Below are 20019 nucleotides of genomic sequence, written 5' to 3'. Positions count from 1 at the left end.
TCACATTTGTCTCACTTGCATTTTGTATCCGATAGGAGACTTAGACTGCTCCAAAGCTGGAGTTTCCGGTCTTCCACCCATCACTCCTCAATTCTGACCAAATAAACCTCCAAATGGGGAAAAGAAGTAGACAAATAAATTAATAAAACAACAAAGTGATCGTTAACATTTTCCAGGTTCCAAGTATTCAATCTGTCCACTGATTTCCCGTAAAATTTAAGAAACATAGGAGAATATAGCATTGTCATATTACTACCCAGTGCTGTCAAAGTCTATATAATGTAATTCGATCGGTCTTCACTTCAGTTTGTCTCAACAAACTTTATGACTTCATCCACCTCCAATATTCTGATACTTCTTTTTCTCCTATCTGCACTCAGCTTTTCAAGAACATGGGCTCTCAACTCTTCTTCTTCTTCTTCTTCTTCTTCTTCTTCCACAACTTCTCAGGAATTTTCTTACATAAAATCTATCTGCAAAACCACACCATATTCAGATATCTGCCTTGACACATTGGAACTCGCTATCAAAGATATAGCAAATGATAGCAGTCCAAACAACACCGCCTACTACATCGTTTTCACCCTCAAAACCGCAATAAACGCGTCTGAAAAGCTTTCCATTGTGCTGTCCGAGGCCAAAGACCCAAACAATATCATAGAAAAACAAAGAGGAACCATCCAGGACTGCACGGAACTCCACCAAATCACCTTGTCTTCTTTACAAAGATCAGTGTCCCGAATCAATGATGCACCCTTAAATGAAGGGAAAGTAGCCGATGCAAGAGTTTACCTTAGCGCGGCACTCACCAACAAGATCACATGCTTGGAATCCCTAGATTCAGCTTCAGGTCCTTTGAAGCCAGCCCTGCTGAATTCCATAAATGACACTTACAAGCATGTAAGTAATTCTCTTTCAATTCTGTTTAGCCAAAATAATAGCCAAGACGGCCTAAATAATAGGCACCTCATGGACGTGGATGTTCCAACATGGATTTCAAAGAAATTAGATAGTCGGACTCAGATATTGGATAGAATATATCTCCATAGCATGGTGCTGACTGTGGCTGCTGATGGAACTGGAAACTTCACTACTATCACTGATGCTATCAACTTTGCTCCAAACAATAGCAATGACCAAACACGTATCTACGTGAAACAAGGGGTTTATGAGGAAAATGTGGTAATCCCAAGTTACAAGCCAAACATTTTTATACTTGGAGACGGAACTGATGCCACTATCATTACTGGTAACAGAAGCAAGGTCGATGGCTGGACCACTTTCAGCTCTGCAACTCTTGGTATGTTTAGCTAATTGATTCAATTCCATTGCATGCATGCCTTTTGTTTTACTTTAATATATATCTAATAATTTGTGTCCTTTGAAGGCACAATACATAAATCAGAATATATATATATATATATATATATATATATATATATATATATATATATATATATATATATATATATATATATATATAGAGGTAGTCATGAAATAGTACTTTCTTTTTAATTAAGTTTTTTTATTATTAATAATTCAATAGTTTTAAAGAGGAGATATTTGAACCTTCAGCATCTCTGTTGGAACAGTAATAATTGCCAATTAAGTTACAATATATGTACTAAATTTAAGTTTAAGCACTAAATATAATTAATATTTGTGCGGATATACTTAAGTAATTAACTAATGTTAGTTATATTATAAACTTCACTGCATCATATCAAAAATAAAATTAAATAAATAAATTTCACTGCATGAATATTACAAAGTACGGTGTTACCTATAACAAACATTTCTAAAAACATTGCAAATTTTACTACATAACTTATATAAATTGATGTAGTAATGAATGTTATTAATAGATTTTAAAAACATAATAAATGATTTTATGTTATTTTTTGTGATTGATGACACATCAATTTGAAAAGGTTATGTAGCAAAATTTGTGACATTCCTAACACCTCTCTAAAAATAATTCAAACACTTATTTATATGTTGTTGAGGTGGCATCACTCATATTTTATATTAGTTTATAAGCTTTAATTTATGATAAAATTAGTACTAAGCTTAGAAATTTTCTAAGTTCTTTCTCTTATACTTGTAATTAATTAGTAATATTTAATGATTAATTGAACTTTAGCGGTGTCTGGCGAAGACTTTTGGGCACGAGATATAAAAATCGAGAACAAGGCTGGAGCAGAGAAACAAGGAGTTTCCTTGAGAGTAAATGCAGACTTTGTCGCATTTTACAAGTGCTCCATCATCGGTTACGAGAATACATTGCATGTCCATTCCTTTCGTCAATTCTACCGAGAGTGCGACATACAGGGCACCATAGATTTCATATTTGGGAATGCAGCAGCTGTATTTCAATCGTGTGACATTGTTACAAGAATGCCAATGGCTGGCCAACTTACAGTTATCACAGAACAATCTCGTGACAGCTCAGATGAGAACACTGGAATCTCCATTCAAAATTGTTCAATAGTCGCTGCAAATGATTTTCACTCTAATTCTATTAGTGTGAAAAGCTACCTAGGAAGGCCAGGGGGAGCATACTCTCAAACAGTCTACCTAGAATCAAACATTGGTGACTTTATTGACCCAGCTGGATGGATGCAATTGTCCATTGATGGTGATGATGATGATCAAAGATTAGACACTTTGTATTTCGGGGAGTATGGTAATTATGGACCTGGCTCATCAACGGATGATAGAGTTACTTGGCCCGGGTATCACGTAATGAATATTATTGATGCACTTAATTTCACAGTTTTAGAGTTCATTAATGGTGCTGATTGGTTGGGTTTCACTCCACTACAAAAAAAAATGTCTATTAGCGACCAAGAATTTTTGACGGACCCAAAAAGCCCTCTCAAAAAATATTATTTGTGATGGCAAAATAATGCCCTCGCAAATACTTGGTAAAATGTGAAATATTTGTGACAAAAAAAAAAAGCTGTCGCAATTATGTGTTATAGCCGTCACAAATACTAATATTTTGGAGGGAAATTTTCCCTCCATATTATTTACGAGAGACAATTAAAAATCTCTCGCAAAAAGGATATTATTTGTGACGGTTAAAAAAATGTCGTCACTAATACTAAATTTATTTGCGAGGGTTAGGACTGACCTTCACAAACAATCATTAAAACGCAAAAAAATTTGGAGGGAAATATTCCCACCAAAATATTTTTAAGGGACAATAAAAATTCCTTGCAAAATGTTTATTTTTTTTGTGAATGAAAAATATACCCTCACTAATACTAAATTATTTGCGAGGGCTACAATTGGCCTTCGCAAATAATCATGAAAATATTAATTTTCTTTGGAGATAAGTTAATTCTAAGATTCAAAGAATATAATGATTGGTGATAAAGTGATAGGAAGTTTGTCTTCAAAATTATGCCTATTAAAATTCATAATATCTTATTTTTCATCTCTAGTTTTCAATTAGGCCACCAACTTATAGATGGTTAGCTCAAATTCTTTGAAACCTTTGGACTCAGCTTGATCACTTTGAACTTCATAATTCTAATTTATCCATCATTTTCTATCTGTGTAATTAACCCCTAGAAGAATTACATGATCGCTTCTTTGGAAAGTTGAATGAACTAGACTATAGTAAAAATGTTATTTACATATCCACAACACATAGCAGTCAGTGATTGCCAATCACTCATAGTACTGGGAAATAAGATGAACAAAAAAAAAAAAACTCAATTCAAAATCAGTTTAAAGCAATTAAGTGTTGAGAATTGGAGGCAGTAATTTAGACTTGGATCCAAGAAGTTTAGCCTTTGTGTCTAGGAAGAATTCTAGCCATTAGGGTCGCTAGTCAGAAGCCATCCTACTCACCAACCTAGTACAAGCCATCTCTTTGATATGAACCCTAGTGTGCGAACAGGCACTATTGATCCAAATACTCCCATTGGCACAAATGGATTAGTTCCAAAAGTGAGATATGATAAACTTTATTCGCAACCACCAGAATGCCCAGCTTTCTTACTGTCCCTGCAATCTAAAATTCAAAAAATCAACCACCACTAACATTAACACCCTAATTACAAAAAAATAAATAAATAAGTTTTACTTATGAAAACTCACGCTTATTGCAGAAATGTTTCTAAACCATTAAATCCACCATTGTGTTACATGTAAGTAACAAGATCATACGAGAGTCTAGCAAAATAAACTAAAATTTAATTGTTGTTTCACCACTAAAAGCTTAGTCATTCTTATTATGAACATATAGACATTTTGATATTCTTAAAACAAATTTGACTCTACTTCCAAATAGACATTGGCTCAAATGATAAAGAAATCAGGTAAGGAGGTAAATTTTTAATGCTATTTTTTGAGTTGATTGTAGTTAATATATTAAAGTTCAATACCCTCGCTAATAACCTCCATGTATCCAAGAATTTTGATCAAGCTCAAATATGCGATCTAAATTGTATTCATGACTCCATTGTCCTTGCCTCCCTAGTCTAAAGTGCATGTCTGAGACAAAATAGATATATAAGCATGAAGGGGACACATTCATAAAGCCAACAATAGTATCTCTTTCAAAAAAAAAAAAAAAGCAACTTCAAGCAATAATCACATATTAAACTTAGTGGGGTCATTAAGAGCATTCTATACTTTTAGGGTAATAGCCTTAGATAATTAAGAAAGAGAGCATGGGATATAAATGCCCGTACCTTGTTTGTAACTAAATTTCTATTTCAATAAGCATCCTTGGTATTATGCACACAAATGACTAATCTGGATGAAGCCAAATACAGTGATGGAGTGGAGGCTGTAAGCCATTGAAGTCACTCGATTATCATATTCTCAACACCACTCCTACTCCAATCTATATCACCATCCTCATTTTCTTCTTGTAGCACATTTGCATTATAGTGTAAATTTTCTTCTTCTTGGTATGGCTCTTCTTCATCTGATGGCATTTCATAAAGGTTTCGTGGTTTGGTTTCAATCACAACATTCCATGTGGGATCTTTTATTCCATTAACATAGTAAACTTGAGTTGCTTGACATGCTAATACAAATGGCTCTACGGTTTTCAACTTTCGTGATGTATTAACAATGGTGGTTCCGTGCCGATCTCTCTTATAGCCAATTCCTTCACAAGATACATCATACCAATCACATTTAAACAACACAACTTTGTTCCCTTCAATATATTGAAGTTCAACAATGTCTGTTAGTTGTCCATAATAAGGCACATTGTAGCTTTGATCCTCCCTTCTCACCATAACTCCATTATTTTGTGTTCTTTTACTTTCATCACATTGATTTGTATGAAAGCTGAACCCATTAACATTGTAACCTCGATAAAAAATAGCCCTTTTCTCAGGGCCCCGAGCTAATGAAAGCATATGCCCATCAACTTGCCTTGTATTATATAAGTTGGTGATCTACAATAAAACCTAAATAAAGTTAAACTCAAGTTGTAGTAGTTAAAGAATAAACAAACATACATTTTCAAAATAAATTACTCTCTTACTCTTTTTTCAAACCACGCAATAAATTCTTGTCTATGCACCCTGTCAATGTCGAGAACACCAGCATTTGTAAGGATGTTCTTATGTTCTCTGCACACAGTTAAATATCCTAATCAGTTTTAATATCATATCATGAGAATGTCAAAGAAGTAATTTTTGTGAAGATCATCTTACTCAACAAATCGGTCAGCATCGACACAATTTTGAAGGACATAAAATGTTGCTGCATTGTGAAGATCATCGTTCAACTCACACCTTATTGCTTTCCCTAAATGTCGTCCAAGTGTTGAGAATATGGACAATTGAGAGGTATTTGCACATGCGGAAGTACCTCCATCATAATTTCGCTCTACTCGATTAAATTTGGTTTCTATTCCATGTAAATAGCGAGAACAAAATGTAAGACATTCATCTGCTAAATACTTTTCTGCAATAGACCCTTCTGCCTGTGCCTTATTACGGACATAATTCTTAAGCTTGTGCAAATACCTATATTTGAAGGCATAATATGAAATTTTATCAAAAATAAAATACTAGTGTGCAATTGTAATTTAGATTATAATAAAATTTTGTAAACTTTACCTCTCAACTGGGTACATCCATCTGTATTGCACTGGACCTGCAACTTTAGCTTCCCATGATAGGTGAATGGCCAAGTGAACCATTACATCAAAGAAAGAAGGTGGAAAAATTTGTTCTAATTTACAGAGGGTTATTGCAATTTGGGTTTCAAGACGATCCAAATCATCCACTCGTAACACTTTGGAACACAATTCTTTGAAAAAGTTACTTAACTCAGTCAAAGCATCAGATACTTTTTTAGGTAAAAAGTCACGCACTGCAAGTGGGAGTAATCTTTCTAGGAAAACATGACAATCATGAGTCTTCATACCAGAAAATTTTCTCTCCTCAATATTCACACATCGAGATAAGTTTGCAGAGTAGCCATCCGGAAATTTAAGATTTTTTGCCCATAAGCATATGGCCCTTTTCTCATCATTTGACAGTGTATAGCAAGCTGGGGGTAGCTCTATCTTCCCATTAACCTCTATGGGGTGGAGTGTATGTCGTATGCCCATTTCTTTTAGATCAAGACGAATGCTTAAAGAATCCTTCGTTTTATCTTTAATATTCATAATTGTCCCAATCACACTGTCAAATATATTTTTTTCAACATGCATCACATCCAAATTGTGACGTAACAAAAGTGTTCTCCAATATGGCAATTCAAAAAAAATGCTATGCTTCTTCCAATTATGAAATTGCCCATGCCCTTCTAGAAATTGCTTTTTCTGGCCTTTCCCAAATATAATTGGCTTTAATGGAAGAATTTGTTTTAACACATCATTACCAGATAACCGTTTGGGTGCTGTCTTCCTTTCTTTTTTACCATTAAATTGTGACTTCATATTACGCCATTTGTGGTCTAAGGCCAAAAAACGACGATGTCCCATATAGCATATCTTATGTCCATTTCATAACCTGCAATGAGTAGTCTCACTATGACAACAAGGACACGCCAAATTTCCCTTTGTACTCCAACCGGAAATAACAGCATATGCAGGGAAGTCATGGATAGTCCATAACACTGCTGCTCTCATCTGAAAGTTCTCCTTTGCTGAAGCATCATATGTACACACCCCATCTTCCCACAATTCTTTCAGCTCATCAATCAACGGCCTCAAGAATACATCAATGTCATTCCCAGGACCCTTTGGGCCTGGTATAAGTAATGACATCAATGAGTAAGGCTCCTTCATGCACATCCAAGGGGGAAGATTATATGGAAATAAGATAATAGGCCAGACACTGTATTTAATATTCATATTTCCAAATGGGTTAAACCCATCTGTAGCTAGTCCAAGCCTAACATTACGGGGATCCATTGCGAATGACTCATGAATTTGGTCAAATTTTTTCCAAGCTTCACAATCTGCTGGATGTCGTAACACTCCATCATTAACACGTTTTTCATGGTGCCATTTCATATCCGCAGCAGTCTTTGTTGACATAAACAATCGTTGTAACCTTGATTTAAGTGGAAAATACCGCAAAACCTTCCATGGTACCTTTTTATTTTTCCCTTTACCACCCTTATTTGGCTGCCATCTTGAAAGTTTACAAACTGGACATTGAGTCGCTTCTGAATACTCCTTATAATAAAGTGCACAATCATCTTTGCACGCATCTATCTTCTCATAACGGAGGCCTAGATCGTTGACTATCTTTTTTGCCTCATAGTTCAAGCTAGGTAGTCTCTCACACATAGGAAATGCATCCTTTAACAGCTCCATCAACATACTAAAGGACTTGTTGCTCCATGATGATACGCGCTTTATGTGCAATAACTCGACTATGAAGGACAAGCTTGAATACTTTTCACAATCTGGATACAAAGGTTGTTTAACTGCTTCCAACAATCTATAAAATTTCTTTGCATCTTTGTTTGGCTCTTGTGGTTCATTTCCACTTGATTCCTTGTCACGCACCACTTGTGGATAAGAATCCTTGATCATATCAAACATATCACCATATAGCATACCATCATCATCATCATCTTCCTCTTCACTATCACCTTCCCCATGAAGGTACCAAGTACTATAATCTCTCCTTATACCCCTAAATAAAAGATGATACTGGACCTCATCTCGAGTCCTACGATAACTATTACTACAATCAATACACGGACAGTTGATTTTCATATCTCCATCTATTGAATGTTTAAATGCATAATCAAGAAAATTTTCAACTCTATTAATATACTCAGTGCACGATCTATTAGAAAGATGCATCCAAGATTTATCAACCGTCATTTTATCTAAACCATTTAAAGCATTGTATTAATCATAACTAACACTGATGGTGCCGATAGTAAATCTGCATAAGTCAATTTTAAACAAACATGAACGTTTCATACCAAATTGGAACAAAAACCACACTCTTTACCGCTTCTCCAACAAAGCTTCTACAAACAATATCAAGGCCTGCAAATTGCAAAGAAAATCAATGGCCATGCTTCAACCATCTTGTAAGAAGCAACACCATGGTACCTTTTACATTTTTTTTTTTAAAAAGTACAAGTATGAAGATTGGAACATAAATTGTGGAGATTACAATAACAGCTTTAACTTTAAGACACTTTCTCAGAACTCAAACCCCAAATACACCCTTGGTTCTCTCACAAATAAATACAGAACACACTATTGTATTTGGACAAATTGCAAGACACTAACTTTCTATGCAATCCGTAGCTTTGAACATCATCATCTCAATCCTTTGTTCAAAAATTGGCATCCAAGGACTTGTAATACTTGATAACATGGATGGCTCATTATAGACACGTCAAAATTGTAAGAGGGAATGTGAAATGAGTCATTGCAAATGGAGCATGCAATTGAAAATAGTTTTGAGTACAAACTTTGAACGGATCAAGTCATTGAAATAATCTCAGATTTAATACAATCAGATTGTGTGTGCGTGTGTGTGAAAGTCACATGGAAATACGATGGTATCTAACATGCAATTTTAAGGAGAGTTCATAAAAAGTACCTAATTAAGGAATTATCTTTTAGCATCCATCTGTGTTCAGCTTTACACTACTATTTTGTTTGATATTAAAGGTCAATTTCACTTGATTGGTACACTTATGAGGTGTAAGCACAGTAAGTGTAAGGAATTATCTGCAAAAGAAGAGAGCCCACAAAACCCTGTGCCTGTTTGTTCTAATAATTAATAGTGACCCTTACAAAACTCACCTGGAGCAACAAACGGACGATGGGGGCCTGCCTACTAACCACAGCAGCAGCAAGTGCAGTAGAGTCAACATTCATGTGAACAGAAGGCTTAGATGACCGAAGCAGGACCCGGTCAGCTGCACTGGCATCCACACCACACTGCCATTAAGCAAGGACAATCATGTCAACGAGATAAATCAAACAACTTCCAATAAAACATAAAGGAGATTCAATAATATTAATTGACCACGTGAAAGGACTCTTGTCACACATTGCAATAAAATGAGAGAAATGTATTCCCAGGCAACCTGAAAAAGGAAAGGACATCTTTGTAATGAGAGGCTCTCAATTTTATTAGCCTACCAACCACCTCTCCTAAACCAAGCAAAAGTGAGAGTATTGTATACTAGGTACAACATTTTTTACAAGGGTTGAAAAGTTTGTCAGTGACACATCTAAATTTCAAGAAGCCAAACTTACCAAGAAAGCTAAAAACACATTGGTGTGTTACAACTGCCAAGTAAGCCCCATATTATACACAGGTGAACTGTGTAGAGGGAGAGTAACAGTATATATATTTAAGCCAGAGCATCACAAACAACTTTAGCATCCATCTCAACTTCTACAGCAGGAAATTTTCTCCAAAGTTTAAAGCTGAACACAGATGGGTTGTTTAATTAAACTATTTTCTACACTATTGTAGTGCCTTTAAGGCTTTGCTTCAATTTCAAAAAGGGTACTGTCCACGTGTATGGTTGAAAACCATACACTTAGCCATGTAAAAAAATCTAACTCATTCCCCACTAAAGTGACAGTTTTCAAGCAATCTCATACAGTGATACATATTGAGATATTTTAATGCAAAATAGATTATCCTAAACTTGTAATTTAATTAAATTAAGTATACGTGTAACTATAGTGTTGAAAATAGAAGCACTAAAAAGTAGAAGCACTCCCATAAAATAAAGAAAAAGAAAATAGAAGCACTAAAATAAGGTGGATAGCTTTATCAGTAAACGTGTAATTATTATGTTGATGTAAACGTGTAACTATAGTCTTCACATGGGTCCTGACTTCTAACAACTCCTACAGATTGACATGATAACTCATAGCATAGAAAAAAGTGAAATGCTTCTCCATATCTCTAATGGCTCTCTTCACTCTCTTAAATTTTCACTTCAGACTCAATCTCAGAGGTCAGATTGAGTGCTTTGTGTTCGTGGTCATGGGCCTCATGGCTTCCTCCCCTTTACACGCTTCCTCACCTCTTCACTTCTTCGGTCTTAGTTCTCTACTTGGTTCTCTCAAACTCTCTCCAAACTCTTAACATACCACAATTCTTAACCTGTCATGAGTGTCTTTGGCACAAGAGTCACCAATCCCAGCCAACATCTCCAGACACTTCAAACCATACCATACAAACTCATGCGGCTTCACATCCTTCAAATCAAAAGCCTACAATTTTTTTTTTCAAAAAATTTCCCAATTCAAAAGAAAAAGTTCACAACCTGTTCGACAAAATGCCTCACAGAAACAAACAAACTCTATTTTGCATTTTTCCCATACCTGTTCTTCGGCAATCAATTGATGCAGCCTCTATTTTACATTTCAAACCATACCTTGTCAATTCTCATTACACATCCTGGGTCGTGTACGCAAAGTCTGTCTCAATCTCACTTCTCTATATCTGGGATTTTTAATTTTTAATTTTTAATTTTTTATTTCTTTACTATTCAGTGTTATTGGCCTATTTGCTGTGTCTTCAAGATATTCTGGATCGTTTCAAACGGTCAAGAAAACAAAACCCATTACTTCAAATAGAGCAAAATGTGAAAAAGATTGCTACCTTCTTTTCTTTTTCTTTTTTTTCTTTTGGAGGTTAACTTTATTTCTTTTTTTTAGGGTTGTTGAAAACCATACACTTAGCAATGTAAAAAAATCTAAATCATTTCCCACTAAAGTCACAGTTTTCAAGCAATCTGATACAGTGATACATATTGAGATATTATGTATTCATTCATGTTCGGCAAGTTCAGGTTCAGATATTGGTAAAGCAGACACAGTGAAAACCATATTATATTAATATAAAAGCAAAATAAAATCAAACTAAATTCATCAAAAGCCTTTCCAATTTTAACTGTGACAAATAAAAAAAATTCTCTCGGGTCCAATAACTACTTTCTCTGAAATCATAAAAGACTCATCGGCGCCGTTTGGAGAGAGAAGAGCGAGAGACAAAGGTGGTGGTGGTGTGTAAGTGTAACAGGGAAAGATAGAAGAAGGAGGAAAGTGATTGGGATAATGGAGAAGAAGTGAGTTAGGCTATGGCGTGAGGAGTTGAGAATTTGGTAGAGAGATCTTTCGCCGCTTTTCTCTTTTGCCTTTTTTGGGTGTCTTGCCGCGCAGTTGCATGTTGTTAGCTGGAGTGAGTTCGGAGGGTTAGAGGGAAAAGTGAAAAAATTTAGAGGGAAAGGGGAATTGTGTTCCAGGGCTAGCTGAATAGTATAATCAAATAATCAATAGATATATTGGCCTAAAGCCTTAGTACAAAAAATGCTCTCATATTTTAATCAATAAATAAAATAATATTATTTTTATCAAATAAAAAATAAACAAAAAAGAAAAAAAAAAATGTTACATTTATAATATTTTTTACAATATTTTTATAATAAATGCTAAATAATAAGTTGTTATAGCCTGTTATTGATGGCAAAAAGATAATTATAGTGGTGTTTTCAAATAGAAAACAATAAGCAATTTAAAACCTAGGATTTGTTGTGAAAAATATTTTGAATGTTGTACTTCTAAAAAATAAAATAACAATAAGAGTTGAGTTATCAAACTTTTAATTGTTTTCATCTAGGTCTACCATTAATATATCCCACTTTTTTACTAATCACTATCAATCTGTCACGTCAATACACTAAGTAACCTGAATCATTCCTCCTTACTCTGACTTTGCTTGGAATGGTGACTTTGACATATAATCTTCCCCAATAATTGAAGAGTCTCTCATGTATCAAGAAAGGGTCCATGGAAAATGGTGTCCTGAAATTGTGAACTCCACTGACTGGAGCATCTTGATTGAGCCCAAATTGTTTCCTGCACCGGTAGCATGTCCAATTGCAAATACAGGTTTTTGAGAAACAGAGGAGGTAGTGGAAAAAGATTGCCTCTAGAAATCCGTATGGCGTACTTAAACAGATAAGGCTTCACAAATTACTTAGGTACATCACTAAACACAAACTTGCTCAACCAATAGTGAATAGAGTATGCATGCAAGTTTGTGTTTAGTGAAGTACTATGAATGCATCCCAAGGAATACATCATTATTTGCAACAATCTGTGAAGTACTAAATGATTAGTGATTCACATAATGTAAGAAGATACGGTTCCTAAAAAATCCGATGATTCTAACTTAAACCTTGATTTCATTAAAATAAATATTTAAAAAAATAAAAAATAAAAAACCCTTAGACAAAGTTTTGGAAATTGAATGTCTTTATGATTAAGTTCAGGATCATAATTCGGTCCAAGACCAAGATAGTCATTCTTGCTAAAATGCAAATTTATAACAATGTCAGAGATGCAAGTAATTAAGCTGCCAACTTGAAATTCAACACCTTAAAATAGGGAGATCAATGCCAGGTAATGCAGATCAAGCAAGACAAAAGAGTGGCCAATACTGATTACACCAATACTATCTTCTTCACTCTACCTCCCATTTAAAATCTCATGTGTTAGGTCACACCTATTAAAAGGGAGCTTAAGCCCACATACGAGAGAGTTTAAATGAATGTGATTAAGTGATTAAATTTACCAAATCCACTTTTGGGACAATCGGTAAATTAGCAATAATCCCAAGTTAAGCGTTTCAGAAATTTTTGGTTTTAAAAAACTCAAAAAATTTATACATGCCTTATTTGAAATTTACAGCATCTCAAGAAACTCTAAATTTGCTCATTCTGATTTAGTTATGACAAATATCAAAGTAAATGTACAAAGTTACCTCAAAGATGTCTTCCCCTAGACTAACATCAGAATTAGAAAGAGACCTTTAAGACGTTCTTCCCCCTTTCCCTGTTTGGCTCCATCAAGTCAAGGCCTGCTCAAACAAAGTTTGCACCTTCTGATTAAGCTCAATGATGAACTTCAGAGGTGATGGCCAGACAAGAGGCCCTGCAGGTTAAGGTTTAACCCTGTACATTCTCCATGCTTGTGCTTCAAAGCATCTATATGTTATTCTCCTGCATATACATGTCAATGTAGTTGTCAATTCTTCAATTCGAAATCGAGTTGAGGGAAAATGTAACAAGTTCAAATTTTCCAAAACAAGCCCAACATGGAAATATACTCTAAAAATGAAGAATCATGGGGCATACCAAGTTCTCCCAAGGAAATTGAATGGCTCTGTTGGGACAAAAGCAACATTAGCTTGTATAAATTCAACAGAATAAGCTACTAAAAATTGGATATATTTATCAATTTAAGGATTTTTCGTAAACGTCATCTTTTCAAATTTTAATTAATGTGCTGATAGGAATTTTTTTCAACTTTAGAAGGAGATTACACCATACCCAGATGCCTAATTTGCTCATGATATTATCATTCAACTGAAACTAGGAATATATGCATGTTATTCAGCTTTCAGCAAATACGATTGTAAATCTATTTTAAGTGTTGGTTTTAAACTTATCTCATACTTAGATGCATGTCTCTGAAGCCGATCTGCTTTTTTTTTTTTATCTTTTTTTTCATGAATCAAACCAAACACACACACGCACGCACACAAAATGGAGGGTAGGAAAGGAGTAAAAAAAAAACCAGTGAAGTTGTTGAGTTTGATTTTGGCCTGTGCACATTCCGCAAAGATATGTGAAGAACAGAGAAGAGGGATGATAGATGAAAAATGTAATTTCATGTTATTTGGTTACAAGTTTTTGCTATACAAGTAGATTTGCTGGGACAATTTTTGTTGAGTTAGCAAATGCCAACTCATAATGTGTACATTGTGCGCTATTCACCATCCGTGACGGTTATAGTTTAATACCAATCACACATATATAAAGGAACAAAGCTTCATTAGTTTTGTAACAAGAAGTTTGATGAAGAAGAAAAAGATGATGATGAGGATGAAACTGTTTAGTTAAATAGCTCTTGGGAAATAAGGGTAATTAGGTGAATATAAAGGTGGTGAAGTGGAGAGGATGTCGCGGGAAAAGCAGTTGGAAAGGACATATATGGCTCCAAAGCCCCTTAACTACTTCTTAAATATAGAAAACCTTAAAACTCTCCTAACCAGATTTAGTTTTGTCACCTTTTAATTGAAATTTTCAAAATCAAACAGGGAGAAGTAGAAGAAAAGGAAAAGGAAGAGGAAAGGCTTCAAAAGAACAAACTTCTGGGATATCATTTTCATCTCTCTATTTCTCTCTTTGCCTCGGCACAAAATCTAAGGCAGAGGTCTCTCTCTGCCTTAGTGATCATTTTTAACAATGGCATTTCAGGATTTTGATCACATATCTGAACGCAGAAAAGCTGAGAAGCAACGTAAACTGAGGAAGAAGATTATCATTGGGGCAATTTTTTTCCTTGTCGTTGCTCTTCTAGTTGCTGCCGCGGCATTTGTGGTGGTTACTCATAAATCTTGGTTTGGTATTGGTGGCTCCAAACCATCTGATCAACCTCAACAATCACAAAAGCAGGTTTCGCGTACTGCTAAGATAATAAAGATGATGTGTAACAGCACAGATTACAAGGACAAGTGTGAAAATACCCTTAACAAGGCAGTGAAAACCAATCCTGATTTGTCTCAACCGAAAGACCTCCTCAAGAGTGCTATCTCGGCCGTGGGGGATGAGGTTATCAAGGCCATGAAAACATCCACAGCATTCAAATTTAACGACCCAAAAGAGAAAGCGGCATTTGAAGATTGTAAGACATTGATGCAGGATGCCAAGGAAGAATTAGATGATTCAGTTTCCAAAATCAGCAAAAATGACTTGGGAAAGTTGATCTCTAGCACCCCTGATTTGAACAATTGGCTAAGTGCGGTTATGTCTTACCAACAAACATGCATTGATGGTTTTCCTGAAGGAAAATTGAAGAGTGACATGGAAAAGACTCTTAAGGCTGTCAAGGAACTCACCAGCAATTCCCTTGCCATTATCTCAGAGTTGGCTTCGTTCCTGTCCACATTTCAAACACTAGGATTTAGCCGGCACCTTCTGGCGGAAAATGAATCTAACTTCTTGGAAAAAGACGGACTTCCTACCTGGGTGCCCAATGAGGACCGGAGGATGTTGAAGGCAAATATTGATAAACCAACACCCAATGTGATTGTGGCCAAAGATGGTAGCGGAGACCATAAAACAATTTCTGAGGCACTGGCAGCCATGCCAGAAAAACACAAAGGACGGTACGTATGCCCCACTTGACTGTTAAGATTTTTAATGATATGATATTTAAGGTTTGTTTGAATATCACTTATTTGTTGAAAATTGAAAATTTATCACTGAAAACACGATAATAAAATATTTTTTTAATAAGTACAACACTGTTTACGTGTTTTGTTCAAGTTGGCTGATTTATGTACTGTGGCCGTGGGTCCCACTTTTTCAAACGCAAAAACAAACTTGCAATCCAAACAAATGCTAAATATATTTTTAGATTTGTAATATTTAATCTGAATCTTGAAATTGATCCATTTTAATCGTAGAGGATCCTAATGTGTCAATACTAATATTTATCTTTGATCTTTATCACATTGTGGTTTTTTCCTACAAACTTATAAGTTATAATGCCCATTAACATAAATATTTCTTTTGACATTAAACTTTTTTTGAGAAAATTTTGACATTAAACACTAAAACAGCTAGTTAACTTTTTCTCTTTAATTCATCATTTGTTTATTTTTCCTTTTCTTTGCTCTAATGAAAATGCAGATATGTCATCTACGTTAAGCAAGGAGTATATGAGGAGACAGTGACTGTGACAAAGAAAATGGTGAATGTCACTATGTATGGTGATGGATCACAAAAGAGCATCATCACCGGCAGCAAAAATTTTGTAGATGGAGTTAGGACTTTCCAAACTGCAACTTTTGGTATGGTAGTATCCAAGTTAATTAGCAACCAGCTTCCCTCACACATTCTGATTTATATGCAATTGCACCTGATTTATATGATACATATGTGTATTTAGAAGCCATCTAATAGATTTCAATGAGGTCAGTCATACACATTAGGCTGCTTAATAACATAAAATTGCGAAAAAAAAAAAAAAAAAAAGAGAATTTTGGAAAGTAATTAATGACTGATTGTGTAAAGAGGTTCAGCAGAAATGAAAATGACACAAAATTGGTTTTAAATATCTATTGCAGCGGCTCTAGGAGAAGGCTTTATAGGCAAAGCCTTGGGATTCAGAAATACTGCTGGTCCAGAAAAGCATCAAGCAGTGGCTGCTAGAGTCCAAGCAGATCGTGCAATTTTCCATAACTGCCGCTTTGAAGGGTACCAAGACACCTTGTATGCACAAACCCATCGGCAATTCTACCGAAGCTGTGTTATTGCTGGCACCGTCGACTTCATTTTCGGTGATGCAGCTGCTGTGCTCCAAAACTGTTTGATTGTAGTGAGGAAACCATTAGATAACCAACAAAACATCGTGACAGCACAAGGAAGGGTTGACAAACGTGAAACCACAGGAATAGTGCTGCAGAACTGTCGCATTGTGCCAGACAAGAAACTTACACCTGCAAAGTCACAGATCAGAAGTTACCTCGGAAGGCCATGGAAGGAATACTCAAGAACCATTATCATGGAATCATCAATTGAGGACATTATTCACCCTGATGGGTGGTTACCATGGGAAGGAGACTTTGCACTCAAGACTCTGTCTTATGCAGAGTATAACAACAAAGGGCCTGGTGCTAAGGTTAATGCAAGGGTCAAATGGCCTGGCCACAAGATCATTAGGAGGGAAGAGGCCACAAAGTATACCGTAGGGCCTTTCTTACAAGGGAATTGGATCACTGCCGCAGGCGTTCCTGTTCATTTTGGCTTATTTAGTTAAGGCTAGCTTCCACCAAAACCATCCTTGGGTGGTTGATTTATATTTTTTAAACTTTGTATGTGAAACCAAAGGCGGGAAATATAAATATATATATTTTCATGCTAAGTTATACGTAATGTTCTTGAACTAATATAATATATACTCAATCTTACAAAGGAAATATATTAACATACATACATTTATTAATTTCTTTAACTCGATTCTCCCTTGTTTGCAAGTAGAATCGTGTATAATTATAAGAACCAAAAGTCATAATATCGTCAAGAGGATTGTAACTTAACCGGTTAGTACTCTAGTGTTTCTGCAGGAGACATCAGGGGTACTCTACTATCGAATTATCAATAGCAAAAATTATAATGTGATCAACACTTAAAATTAGAATCAATACTTCGACACAGGTTTTCAGATTTTCACTTAGATTGCTCAAGACAAGAGATGTACCACATGTGTAGGATAATTCCAACAGATATAATTATGTTTTCTTATGACATAATTATGTTTTTTTTTTATAATTCATTGATTCTCATAAAAAATAAATTGATCAATCAAAATTTAAAATTCTTAAAAATCTAATACTATACAACCTTAAAGTGGTTGAAAATCAAGTCTACAAATCCTAATATCCCAAATGTATCAAAAACAAATCAAGCCAAAATCAAGAAAACCTAAAATCTAAAAGCCCAAGTCAATCATAGTGCCAAAATTTACTCTTCAGCTATTTCTTTGATTTTTTTTTTTTTTTTTAATAAGAATGCTTATCAAATCAACATGCATGAGAGATGTTTATGAGTTGAGATAGCTCTTGAAACATACTTTGACTAATTTCAATAGATAATTAATTGATTATATTGAAAAATAAGATGATGAATTGAAATTAAGGTAGGTAACCAATTAGATAATTATGTATAAATTAATTAGATATAAGTAACCAATCACACCTAAAAAAATCAATGATTGGTGACAACTCTAAAAAATAGAAAAACAATGAATGGATTCAAAAACTCACTAAAGCATATACATTATTTAAGTGTCCACAGCTCACACACATTAATTTCACAACGTGACTCGCCTAGAAACCTTTCAAAAGCCCAAGTGTTTTGGAAAGGGACAACCACCGAAATTTGGCGTCGACACCCTGTAATGGTTTTTTCCCTCAAAGAGTTTTCCTAAGGTTTTTCACTTTTGAACATTTTTTTTGAAGTAAAATATTTTCAAACGTAAAATATTTTTAGGCGTTTGGTAAGACAAATAAATTTTTTCAAGCAAACCATCAAAATCAATGGCTCAACACCTAAGCCACTGGTGCTAGAAGTCCGATGACCAAACTACTAGAACTGGCAATCAGAGCGGTGGTTCCAACAACTGAACAACCGAGAATCACTATCGAAGTGGTATCTTTAGTGACCAAATTGCCAACACCGATCAACAAAAAGACGTCTTCAGTTACCTAACCTCCAACACCATTGCAATGTAGTGTCTCTAGCCACTAAACCTTCAGCACTGGTCACTAGAGTAGAGTTTTCGAACGTCGAACCACTAGCACCAGTTGTCAGAGCAGAGTCTTCGAACACTAGACCGCTAGCACCGGTTGTAGAGCAAAGTCACTGGACACTAGACCAATGGCACAGGTCACCGGAGCGGAGTCTCTGGACACTAGAACGTTGTCATTTGTCATCAAAGCAATGTCTCCAGCCAATGTCCCCAGTCACCAGAGCAGTGTTTTTGGCCACCAAATTGGTGACCTAGCGACCAGATGGGAGAGGGGAAGCCATTGTGTGTTATTGGAAAATGTTTTACTAAATTTTCAAGGGTAAAATATTTTACAACTTGTTATAAAGTATTTTACGATTAATATTTTGCAAATTTGAAAATATTTTGCAAGTTTGAAAATATTTTGCAAATTTGACTATATTTTACTTGTAAACCAACACTTGAAAATGAAAAAACGTTTTTCAAAAAATATTTTACAAACCACACACTTAAGCCCAATTGGAAAGGCCCAAAAAGCCAGCCCAATTAGATAATTAGTTAGATACAAAGGGAGAAGCATACAAAATTTTCTGTAGAGATTTTGTAAGAACACTATTGCGAAGTGGTGTAAGAAGTGTTAGGCATTTTTTGAAATTCTAAATTTGGAACTGATTGAGAGACCACACATTTTGGGCATTAGTGGAATTAGAGTGAAGATTGAAAGTGTTCCCAAGTGCTTCTAATCTGAAAAATTTTGAAATTCACCACTCCAAGATACACTCTCTTGTTCTCAAATTCTGAAACTTATATAGTACATGTTAACTTTTATCAATGAAGTAAATCCGTTATTTTTTCGCTGCGTATGTTTTGTATGTGATACAAACATACATATTTCCTTCACTTTGAGACTCACGAATGTCTACCTCCCAGAATAAAATGATTTACAGCACGAAAACGAAGCACACAAAGTCATGCTCTACGAACTAGTTAATGTCTCTTAGGCTGCGTTTGGTTGGGTGTAAAATATATTTCGAGTGTAAAATAATTTCAGGTGAAAATATTTTCAGGAAAGGAAAATATTTTTAGGTGTTTGGTGGCATTTTAAAAAATACTTTGGAAAATATTTTCAAGTGTTTGGTAACATTCTAAAAATGCAAATTTTTTACTGATTTCTCACATTTTCTCAACCATTTTCTCACATTCCAAACAAATTTTATAATAGAACATTA

At 35.0% G+C, this 20019-nt stretch overlaps 3 protein-coding genes and 1 long non-coding RNA gene across 4 annotated transcripts; 2 read left to right on the top strand and 2 right to left on the bottom strand.

Moving 5' to 3' along the window:
• The first annotated feature begins 324 nt into the window (after positions 1–324).
• On the top strand, positions 325–2898 carry LOC142643192 (putative pectinesterase/pectinesterase inhibitor 12). Its single transcript, XM_075817739.1, has 2 exons — positions 325–1300; positions 2144–2898. The coding sequence occupies exons 1-2, from the start codon at positions 325–327 to the stop codon at positions 2896–2898; spliced, it is 1731 nt and encodes a 576-aa protein (XP_075673854.1).
• Positions 2899–5404: 2506 nt separating this feature from the next.
• On the bottom strand, positions 5405–5750 carry LOC142643081 (uncharacterized). The gene is made up of 3 exons (XR_012845819.1): positions 5688–5750; positions 5516–5603; positions 5405–5426 (listed from the first exon to the last, which is right to left on the bottom strand). It is a non-coding gene; the product is annotated as an uncharacterized LOC142643081 (long non-coding RNA).
• A 1238-nt stretch (positions 5751–6988) lies between these two features.
• On the bottom strand, positions 6989–8326 carry LOC142643191 (uncharacterized). Its single transcript, XM_075817738.1, has one exon. It carries the CDS (start codon positions 8324–8326, stop codon positions 6989–6991), a length of 1338 nt encoding a protein of 445 aa, XP_075673853.1.
• Positions 8327–14742: 6416 nt separating this feature from the next.
• On the top strand, positions 14743–17320 carry LOC142642266 (putative pectinesterase/pectinesterase inhibitor 45). The gene is made up of 3 exons (XM_075816599.1): positions 14743–15665; positions 16192–16352; positions 16629–17320. The coding sequence occupies exons 1-3, from the start codon at positions 14743–14745 to the stop codon at positions 17318–17320; spliced, it is 1776 nt and encodes a 591-aa protein (XP_075672714.1).
• The last annotated feature ends 2699 nt before the right edge of the window (positions 17321–20019 follow it).

This window comes from Castanea sativa, chromosome 7 (assembly GCF_040712315.1).
Source record: "Castanea sativa cultivar Marrone di Chiusa Pesio chromosome 7, ASM4071231v1".
NCBI lineage: Eukaryota > Viridiplantae > Streptophyta > Magnoliopsida > Fagales > Fagaceae > Castanea > Castanea sativa.
This window is presented reverse-complemented; position numbering and strand designations above follow the sequence as displayed.

Coding starts and splice junctions, on each gene's coding strand:
- LOC142643192 (XM_075817739.1), top strand. CDS start 325: ATGACTTCATCCACCTCCAATATTCTGATACTTCTTTTTCTCCTATCT. Junction 1,301..2,143: donor TTTCAGCTCTGCAACTCTTG/GTATGTTTAGCT, acceptor ATTGAACTTTAG/CGGTGTCTGGCGAAGACTTT.
- LOC142643191 (XM_075817738.1), bottom strand. CDS start 8,326: ATGACGGTTGATAAATCTTGGATGCATCTTTCTAATAGATCGTGCACT.
- LOC142642266 (XM_075816599.1), top strand. CDS start 14,743: ATGGCATTTCAGGATTTTGATCACATATCTGAACGCAGAAAAGCTGAG. Junction 15,666..16,191: donor CCAGAAAAACACAAAGGACG/GTACGTATGCCC, acceptor ATGAAAATGCAG/ATATGTCATCTACGTTAAGC. Junction 16,353..16,628: donor TTTCCAAACTGCAACTTTTG/GTATGGTAGTAT, acceptor TATCTATTGCAG/CGGCTCTAGGAGAAGGCTTT.